The following is an 11,063-nucleotide window of genomic DNA, read 5'->3' on the forward strand; positions in this document are numbered from 1 at the left end:
TTATGAACACAATTCATATAAAATGTTACATGATTATGTAGATATAAAACCCCTAGACTTAGCTTAACATAGTCATGTCCCCATCATATCAGTAGACACTCGCTAAAAGTGTTACATATCAATGCTCCACTCTTGTGTAACTACTCAGGAACCAGCTAACTCTATTTGTAAGCCCCCCATATGAGGAGAAGGCATTTGAGTAGGTTGGTTATCCGGTAGGTCCTGGTTTGGTCACCTGATGGGGCCATGTGTGGCCTGATGGCTGGATGGCTTCAGATAGAGTTGGCACACTACCAACTAGGCTACATGCAAGTGTGCGAAGGCATCCCATGACTGACCACACTAAGGGTAGATGGAGCATTTCCTAGGTAGCCCACTCTCAGGTTGCAGGGCCCATTTGGAGCCCCCTATGATCTCGGATGGCTGTGGGCCGAATGGGGACCATAGGCTAGTTGCTCTATTTTGCACCATGGTTCTATCGTGTGGTCGGTGGCCTATTTCGAGACTGTAGCCATTTCATCACTAGCTACAGCAACCCTGATTCCGTAGCATCCAGCCTCCGTCTTCTTCTAGTTCCAGCTCGCCATCGAAGCTTCTTTCACAGGAGCGCATGGTTGGGAGGCAGCACCATCTATTGTATCAATTCTACAGTAATATAATTTTTATTTTCTCCATACTATCTGCTTTTCTCTCTTGCATACAAGATCCTATTATCTGTTGAGCACATACGTATTATTTTCTTACAAAAAGAACTTGATTAGTTATTATATGAAAGAACTTTTTTGGATTGTACTTTGATTCTAGTTTCCAAACCAACTCAGCTTAAGCACAGTCTAGGATATACGATGACCATGATAAAAGCAAGCAACAATGAGGCATAATCTTCAAACCACTAACCATAGAGAGCAAGAAAGCAAGCACGTTAGAGGGTACACTATTAAGAAACCCTATGTATCAAAAACATTCAAGAGGTATTTTAAAAACCCCTCAACTAAAATTTTTGACTCAATGAAAACACACCTCTTTACTTGTGAGCTAAGTGAGATTTTTTTCTAAAGTTGAATTGAAAAACCCCTCCTGTCATTATAATTTGGTTATATTTTTTTGAGAAGTTGAACTAAAATATCCATCCTTTTGAATGCATGTGGTACATTAAAGTTTTCTGAGGTGAACCCCCGAGGCAAGCATTGACCTCATGGAGAGCATAACATTGGTTGGATATTGCTATGCATGGCCTATGGAAGGGGGGGATCTTGAGGTGTTGACTTAAAAAAAAACAATCTAATGTGTGCTCAATGTGTAAAAGAAGACACTTATAGTTAGCATTATATTCAAATATTACAATTTTTTGTATAATGGTTTTGCCCTCTTTCATACATATAGACTCTTCAATTTCAATTTCAATCCTCCCTTACATAAATGTACATACCATAACTATATGATATAAATATTTTAAAAGAACTCTCCTAGTCATAAATAGCCCAAAAGTCCCCCAAATTAAAAACTTCCCTTCCATGAATGAACCTACTATGTAATGTGTTGTTTAGGCTAATCTCCCAAGGGTGTGACATAGAGGGGGGCTGAGTCATCATATCGTATGCATGCATGCAATATCATGCAAATTATGAACCTTCCATAACGCTCATGTATGTGCAATAAGCAAGATATGCTCACTATCTTAAATTGCTAGAAATCAATGGAAGGGTGATGGTCTCATGGGGAAACAAGGAATCAAAAAGAAAGAAAAAATCTTTTGCCAAGGTAGTTTACACCTTGAACGTCCTTCATCATCCCTTTAAATAGTCCTTTAAAGAATATCATGCTTCTTAGTAGAGCTATCTTTTGCTAAGTGACATTAGTTTAATTATCATGCATTGAGTTATGCTTGTTAAAAGCAAGAGCCACTAGTTAAGTGACCCTTCTATCCCACAAGTACTTAGAGGGATTATTATTAGACAACTATAGCTAGATAACATTTTCAACAGGTAATGTGGAATGTTGTATATGCCTATGACTTCCTTTCAAGGTAATATACTAGGCCAACATAAGGTAATAGTGAACCCCCTATAATGTGTACAACTTTCTTTTGTCTTATTAAATTTGACAAGTGAATAAATAAAGAATATATGTATTTTGTAATGAAAGTCTTAGATTAAAAGCACATTGTTTTGTAATGACGTTACCCCAAGTTTCATGCTTTTGGATGCACCATTTTATCTCCTCATCTTTTCTTCTTCTAAGAAATTTTATTAGTTAAATGTGTATGTCACATTTTATTTAGCCTTCCAATTATCTAACTTCTTATATTTAGAAAAAAATATGAACTACATTTTTACATCTGGATGACAATGAACATTATTGGTGTGGCTATATATAGGTGGGAGGATGGACTCAAGTATACAAGGGACTCACATTTGCAACTGTGAGGGGAGCTGGCCATATGGTTCCCTCCTACCAACCAGGTAGGGCTCTAGCCTTGCTTTCAAGCTTCCTTAGAGGAAATCCTTTACCTAATGGCCCATAGCTATTTTGCACAATGACATGAAAACATTCCTTAATCAAGAAAAAAAGTGATTATTATATTGCATTGAAGGTTATACCTTCCTGAAATGGCTATGCACAGCTAATTGATGTTTTGAAGTTGTTTTGTGAACACCTCTCTCTCTCTCTCTCTCGGTATATATATAAATATATAAAATGCATACATACCATACATACATACATGTTAGAGCTATATATAGCTCACCCTAAATCAACATATATAGTCCTCAACTATAAATATTTCTATGATACATGAATCCACTCACTTCTTCTGGGAGTAATATTATGTCTCACTCCTCTCTCCCTCTCCTTTCAACATGGTATCAAAGCCTACCTATGCTCTACTAGCCTATTTGTGAAAGGCAAGTAATGTGATTTTGAATTGCTAACGTGGTAAGACAAAAGCTTTCAAAATGTTCTTCCCGGCCACTTTGACCTCTTGATTATTAGGTTTTGAGTATGCAAAGGTTTTCAAAGATGCTTCAAAATTCGATGCTGCAATCGTAATTGATGAAAACCATCCATAATGGCTTGTTCAAAGGGTATTCTGTCTATTATTCTGAGTGGTTGGATCACTATATTTCATTTTAAGGTAAGGAATTTATGGTTACTTCTTTTCACTATCTGCAATTTGATTCAACGAATTGGTAGAATTAGTCTTTGGACAAGCAGATGAAGATATGAATTAATCTTAGGTATGCACCAATGCTCACTATCTTCTTGACAAGTTCTTCCTTGAGCTTTGCTTTGTTATACTCCGATTCTATTTATTCTTTTGCTATTCTTTCCTTGTAATCTATAATCATTTTTGCTATTTTCAAGATGTATAGCAAGTTTCCATGCTTTGTTCTATTATTCATGCCATTTTTGGCTTAGGGGATCAATCATATACGATCTCAAGGTAAAAAATAACCGGCTATACTTTCGTTCTAGCCACCATAAGGTCTTCTTTCAAGCCCAAAAAGCAAAATGACTTGCTTATTTGCCACTATGCTTTTGCCTCTATGCCTAAGTAGCGCAAGTATGCTATTTTTGCCTTTGTGGGCTGTTGTGCGCATCTTAGGAGTTGCTCTTGATACTTTTGCCTAGTTTTCAACTCGTAGTTTCTTACTTACTTTAATTTTCTACTTTTTATCCCATTGCCTCGCTTTTGTAGGAAAGAGATTAGAAGCCATTCAATAACATGTGTTTTAATTATTAAACCATGCTTTTTAGGGGGCTTGCTTTTTCGTAGCTTTTGGGTTCTCCCATGCTTTTGAACTTTTGCTTTTGTTTTTCAAGACTACCTTCTAAAAGCAGCCAAACTATTCCTCGACAATGAAATCTCTAAATAAGTTAGCATTGATTGAGGCCAAAAAAGTATAAGGACTATTATTGCAATCCCATGACAGTATAAAGATTTGGCATGGGTAGAATATAGTGTTAGTCAAGGTTGACTTGAATTAGATGGGTACATTGCAATGTTGTTATTAGTTGACAGATCACTATTGCTATATAGCAATACATTGCAGAAGTGAAAAGAGACACACTGAGATTATGAGCGCTATGAGAGTAGCACTCAGGCTCAACATTTTCTTGAAACTATCTTCATGAAATTTGGATCTAATTTTGGAAGTCTCCGTAAATTTAGTAGTAAAGAAGCCAATTATACCACATCTTTCTCTTGTCTTTCTCGATGCCTAGCAACATTTCCAGCATTATCACCTAGACTGGCTATAGAATTTCGCCTAGTCCCAGTTTTACAATAGGATTTCTCGTAGAGATATCTCTTCTATAGAGGTCACACTTAGTTTGTGTGGATCCATTTTGTGTTTGTTTATACCCTTGTATTGTGTCTAGTTGCTACTGTAGTGGTTATTTATTTCCAGCCACATTGTGATTTGATATTTTAGCATGCATACATGCAAAATTTGTTGGATGGGCAACAATTACTATATGTGTGGCAAGATACACCATTTCACTAAGTACATGCTAGCTCACTATTTGTTATGCCATGATGGGAGCCAATTGTGATGTGACAAATGTTTAGTTGTGACTTGCTTATTGTTATTTGTTAGTCATTGGCTATATTACTTACTTTGTAAACATCTTTTTTCACTCTATTGACACCTTTGCTACATCCCAAGATGTGGCAGATGTTCTAAAGCATATATCTCCTATCTTAAATAATAATGCTATATTTCTCCAATGTCTCTAATCTGATTGAATTATGGAGATAGAATTTTGATTGTGCTAACTCTCAGCAACTTTATTGGAAATAAAGCTCTTGTTGCTTCTATGTAACCTAAATTTATCTCATATAAAACATATGTTTATCCATCTTTGTGACATTCTTTCATTTCATTCACATTCTATTACATTTAGAAGCGCATGCAGGTTTGTGTTAAGTATTTGGATCATTTTCAAGGCTATGCTATGAAGTGTATGCAAGCTTATAGAATAACTAATGAAAACTACCATATAATTTGGAGTGCATGCAAGTTTGAATAAGCGCTCGAGAACGGCTTGAGAATGAATCACATTATGATATGGAGCATATGTAGGTTTGCATATGTTCTCAAATGAATTATGTTAAGTTATCACATTTGTATAAATACTCAATAACGTTTTAAAGTTTAATGATGAGTATGTGGTTCTTCATTTGTAAGGAACCCTTGAGAAGATCTACATTGTTTAGCCATGCCAATCACAAAGGTATGCTGATCTTTGTTGACATTTTGCCATGGATTAGGTGAGGCATCTATTATATGTTTAATGCATGGATTGCATGAACAACACTCAAGAATCTATGCTGGATAGTGGTATTGATTGTTGGATAAATAGTATCCCATGACATATTTTTGTTGAAAGGATATATAGGTTTGCATAAGTGTTGGTATATCAAAAGCACGTAGATGAATAATATTATATTTTGAAGCTTATACAAATTTGCATAAGCACTTGGATGAATTATGAATCATATGCGAGTTTGGAATTTTCAAGGACACATCCTTTTTATTGTCTTATAGGAATTCTTTTGGGGCAGCAACAAGCATGAGGCCGTATATTTTCTATGTCATAGTATTATGTTCTTATATTATTTATATTGTTTTAAAGGCTAGATTTACTTCAATGATAAGTAGATGTATTTTTCTTTATCATACTTAATTATGTTTAAGAATGTATGCATGTTTTCATGAGCACTTGAATGACTCATCTAGTCAAGATTATGTGTTGTGATGTTGTAGATGCACCCAACCAGCACAAGCTTTTCTCTCTCATATCATTGGATGAGCTTATATGCTTATATTATTCTAATTTTATCTTCATGGTTCAAAGTAGCATACACAAATAAATATATGGTTGTTGAATCCATCATGACATATCAACGGTTGTTGTATAGATCTAGAGCTTGAAAATTGTCACAATTCAACACTTTGGATTAATCCTTTCAAGTACTGATAGTCTATTAATTTTCTTTTATTACTGACACCTTACATCACAATGAAGTCATCTTGACTGTGCAAGAGACTTAACATGGTAGCAAGCATGGGACTTGACAAGCTAGTGATGAATATCATTTGATATTGGTCACTCTTTGCCATCTAATGCTGCTCTATAGTGTGACATCCTTACAAAAGGTCTTCCAAAACAAGTTCAGAATCTTCATGATCTGCATTGTATCATGACACATGGACTACAATGTATATATCTAAAATAGACACATGGAATACAATGTATATATCTACATTGTACAATGATGCACTTCACAATCTGCACTCTATATATCTTAGACAAGCTATATGACCACTATTGTACATTCTACTTCGATATTTATATATTGGCTTGGGCTTTTTCCTTGTACTCCACAAGGGTTTTTTTATACGTAGCCATAGGGCCTAGTTTAAGAAGGGGTGTTAGAGCTATATATACATCACCCTAACTCAACCTAGTGCTCTCAGGTGGTTCACCTCAAAAAAAATTAGTGTACCATGTGCATTCAAAAAGGAGGGGTATTTTAACTCAACTTTTGGGAATATTTTAACAGGTTTACAATAACAAGAGGGGATTTTTTATTCAAATTTAGAAAAAAATTGGTAAATTTATAAGTAAAGAGGGGTGGTTTTATTTGTTAGATCATTTCAGTTGAGGGGACCGCCCTGGAACCATACCATGTGACACAAAGAAATTTTTTGTGTGTGCATCGAATTTTTGATCAAACTATACCATTGTGTGCATAATAGCATGTGTGATGTTGTGTCTGAAGACTTCAAAGGCTAGATCCATAGGGAAGTACGTGAGATTTGCATTTTTGTGTGCTAAAAAGCTTGTTTTTCCACCTCCTAAGGATTTGGGAGTGAACAAAAAGTAGACACCCTTAGCTTGCTACTTCCCCTAACTTCACACAAGATAGCTGAGGAAGTGCTTTGGATACCAAAATTCTCTCCTCGCAGTTGGATTATTGTGGGACCATATGTGAAATCTATGAAATTGATTTCAGATGACTTAGTATTTTCATTCAAGATTGATGTAAAATGGTTTACAACTATTTACAATGGTCCCCATGTGACAGTGAGGAAAGATAGTAGGGGTTTCTTTGCAATAGACTCCACCAAACGTAGGACCAATGAAAGTGATACTTTTGTTCTTCCCGAGCATTGTGAGCAGGTGCATACTAATGATTTAATTAATCGAAGCTTTTTTTTTTTAAGATCCATGATTGGTACATGTACTTAAGCACAATTTTATATAATTGATGGCATTTGGCACCCATCTTCAATATAGGTGGTTTTTCATCTGGATCATTCTGATCCAAGATGGTGGTATGTGATCCAAGTTGCACCACGAATTAAGCAAATTTTTATAGATAGAGATGTGGATATAGAGATGCCACTACCAACGCCGGATCCAATTGATCCAGATGGATCGAGCGAAGAAGATGAAGATCACAATATGAGCTAAGAGGAAGATGCACATAATGACATCGTATGGGAGAAAGATGGAGATCACGATATTGAGGAAGAAAATGACAATCATCAACAATCACCCGACTTTATTGAAGAAGATAATCAAGTCTTAGGTGAACATACGATGCCAAAGTACGATGATGATACGATGATGATATAGGATATCAACTTGGTATAGAGTTGGAGATAGACTTGTTTAGCGTGCTAGACTTGTGAAGCCATTTATGTAAATGCTCTTCATTGATTTTTTTCATCTCAAACTTGGACATGAATATATGAGCTTCAAACTCGATGTACATGCTCTTGTACTTTTATTCTTTCAAAGGATCAAACATGTAAGAAAAGAAAATACATTTGTCATTGGGAAAAACTATATTTAAAGGTCTGTATGTGGAAAAATACTCTCTATAAAACGTTGCCTTAGGAAAGTGTCTCAGTGTCACTATATAATAACCTTCTACAAGTTTTTTAAATACCCATTGAACGCACATGATACATGGGGCTTTTTAGTAGTGCACCCCTCGAGCTAGTCCTCAACTATATATATGTCTATGACACATGACGACTCACTTTTTTTTAGAGCAATCTTCTATCTCACTCTCCTCTCCCTCTCCCTTTTAAAAGTAATCTCTAGCTAAAGGGAAACATTTTAAATATATATTGCAAATTTTCCAAAGAGATGTAGAGGAAACAATGCAGAACTCTCATGAGCTTAAATGATATGCCCAATCCCATTGTTGTCCCTCAAATAAATGTGAGAGTTGGTAAATCTTGACTACCCTCCTAGATATCATAGAAGGGTCAATGCACGATCGGGTATAGCCAATCGCAGAACTATTGTTGGGGTCGTGATTCAATGCACTGGTGGGTAATATTTTGAATTTGGGGCAAACTCGCGCTCTCACCAGAATTTTCCCCAATATAATGGTTACCTTACTAAAGTAATAATGAGATGAAATCTATCAAAACTTTCTATAGAGCTTGATACATGTCACTATATGAGCAATTTTTCCCTCCGTTGTGTAGTCTCTATGCTGCATCTTTGTACATCAGATTGTCCATAGTCTGTCCTACCATATACCTACTGGTCACCCCTTGTAATCTACTTGCAACTTGCATGTTCACATCTACCCATGGATCTCCACCTATCATCTACACGTAGATATCCCATGCTAATCTATATTTGCAACCACCGCACTAACCTTGGCTTGTTGCAACCACTATGCTGGTTCTTGGAGATGGCTTTAGCTATAGTAGCTCCTAATTAGACCAAAGAGAATGTATTTATGCAAACTATCCGGGTCACATGAGACCGGTATTAGAGTCCCACAATTGTTCATATATTTTGCATCGAGTTTAAACAAATGGCTAAGAGTTAATCCTAAACAAAGGAAAATGTATTTCCTTATGTAGCCACCATGGTGATTCTATTTTAGTGTGGGTTGTAGTTAATCCTAAACCAAGAAAAATGTAATTATTTGCAACAATCGTGTTGGTTCTATTTTAGTGCGGTGGTTGCACAAAGTTAAACATTTTCATTCATTTAAAAGCTAACACTAAACAAAAGAAATACATTTTCCTTCATTTTAAAATTAATCCTAAACAAATGAAACTATGTTTCCTTATGCAACCACTACGTTGGTTCTATTTTAGTGGGGTTTGTAATTAATTATAAACCAAGGAAAATGTGTTTCTTTGGAACCACAATGCTACTTCTTACACTAAGTCTTTGCTTGAAGTTAGTCCTAAAACCAAGGAAAATGTATTTTCGTGTGCAACCACTATGTTGGTTCTATTTTAATGTGGGTTATAGTTTATTGTAAACCAACAAAAATGCATTTCCTTATAACCACCATGCTAATTCTTTTGGAACTATTTTAGTACTACTTTTAATTAATCCTAAAACTAAGGAAAATGCGTTTCCATGTGCATCAATTACTTATGCAAAGACTTAACCAATACCAACTACCACCAGTACCAACTATAATAATAGTATTATTTATATTAAAGTTGAACCTTAGAAGGTATTACACCCGATGACTATAACAACTAAGCCATTACTGAGAGAAAAAGTAGAAGAAATATATTAAATCCAAATACAACTTAATATCAACTCAGCCATTGCTGAGAGCCTCATTGAGCAAAAGTTTAACAAAAGAGATTACATCTACATCTAAAGACAATTTATAAAAACAAGAAGTAAGCAATTTGTTGAGAGCCTCATGGATCAAAATTGAACAAAAGGAACTACATCTATAAAAGCTTAACAATTTTTAAGAGCCTTAGAGAGCCCAAAATATTACATTACATGAGGATAACAACTCAACCATTGTAGAGTGGCTATGAGCCCTATTGAGCAAAAGTTGCAAAGAGGCTACTTGTACAACTCAGTATTGTTGATTGTTTGCTGATAAATCACCATACATTATCATATTCTCAGAGGCCAACCGAGCTTGCTACATTCAATTTTTTATGGAGCCAATGGAGAAAATGACGGAGATGCCGAAGATTGTGCACAAATATAGGACTTAGAATCCGAAGCCCCCAACAACATGAGAAGGAAATTGTGCCAAAGCAGTTGTGTGATAGTCCACACCCATGATAATCTAACCAACCAAATCTCTAGCCTATCAAACAATGCAAAACTTTTCCATTGACCTTTAACAAAACCAGGAATATGAGGAAGCACACTAGCTATACTGGTAGGCCAAGCCAACCAAGAGAGATCAGTCCTTGAATCAGTGATCCATCCATGTAAGTCCAAAGGTCACCTTACCACATTGCTCGTAGGACAATCCAGTCTAAGATGATCAAACATGGTAGCAAAAAGTATGGCCTCTCTTTGAGTCAATAGCCCACATATCAGGGGAATTCTAAACTCTCAACTATTACAATGACCTCTCTAAAGCATGCTAATGATAGATCTCATGGCCAATCTCCTGTAGTGTTGCAAATCTCTCACACATTCTCACCACTAGCTTCTAACAAATTTCTACCTTCTTATAGGTGCACAGGAACTCCTTGCGCTCCTCACTTTTCTCATCTTTGCCTTCTCTCTCAATACACCTTCGAGCCCACACCCCTCTTTTCCCTCTTCTCTTTCTCTCTTATTTTCTCTTCTCGTATTTCCTTTCTCCCCTCTCTTTCTCTCTTTTTCCCTCTCTTTCTCTCTTTTTTCCTCTCTTTCCCTCTGCTCTATCTTTCTCTCCTCTCTTCTCTTCTCTCTTTCAACATAATTACTTCTTTCAGCTTTTCAAAAACATACAACATAACAAATAACCAAGAGAGACAAATATCCAAAAGGGGAATACAACATAATCACTTCTTAGAGCATAACAAATATCCAAGAGAGGGCTCCCTCTCATATACTAGAAAGTGTAATTACATTCTCCAAATCGGAGTACTCTATAATACTTTGGTCTTCTCATCATTTGGTCTTGGATGAAGTGTGCCCCTCTCCTTTGTCATCTTTCTTCTTCTTCTTGTCCACTTTTGTTTTCTTTCTCTCCTTCTAAGGAGCTTCCTTGGGCGTGCAGCCATTATCTTGGATGTAGCTCAGCAAACACTCAATAGAAC

General features: G+C 36.0%; 1 protein-coding gene across 1 annotated transcript in view; it reads left to right on the forward strand.

Moving 5' to 3' along the window:
• The window catches only part of LOC147887908 (putative serine carboxypeptidase-like 23), a 40,605-nt gene extending 38,081 nt beyond the window's left edge, over positions 1 to 2,524 (forward strand). The window contains exon 10 of the mRNA XM_087393245.1: positions 2,378 to 2,524. Coding sequence (XP_087249371.1) covers positions 2,378 to 2,524 — 147 coding nt within the window. The remainder of the gene's footprint in view (positions 1 to 2,377) is intronic.
• The last annotated feature ends 8,539 nt before the right edge of the window (positions 2,525 to 11,063 follow it).

Source organism: Dipteris shenzhenensis, chromosome 22 (genome assembly GCF_047967505.1).
Source record: "Dipteris shenzhenensis isolate YYH24624 ecotype China chromosome 22, Dip_SZ_1.0, whole genome shotgun sequence".
NCBI classification, from domain to species: domain Eukaryota; kingdom Viridiplantae; phylum Streptophyta; class Polypodiopsida; order Gleicheniales; family Dipteridaceae; genus Dipteris; species Dipteris shenzhenensis.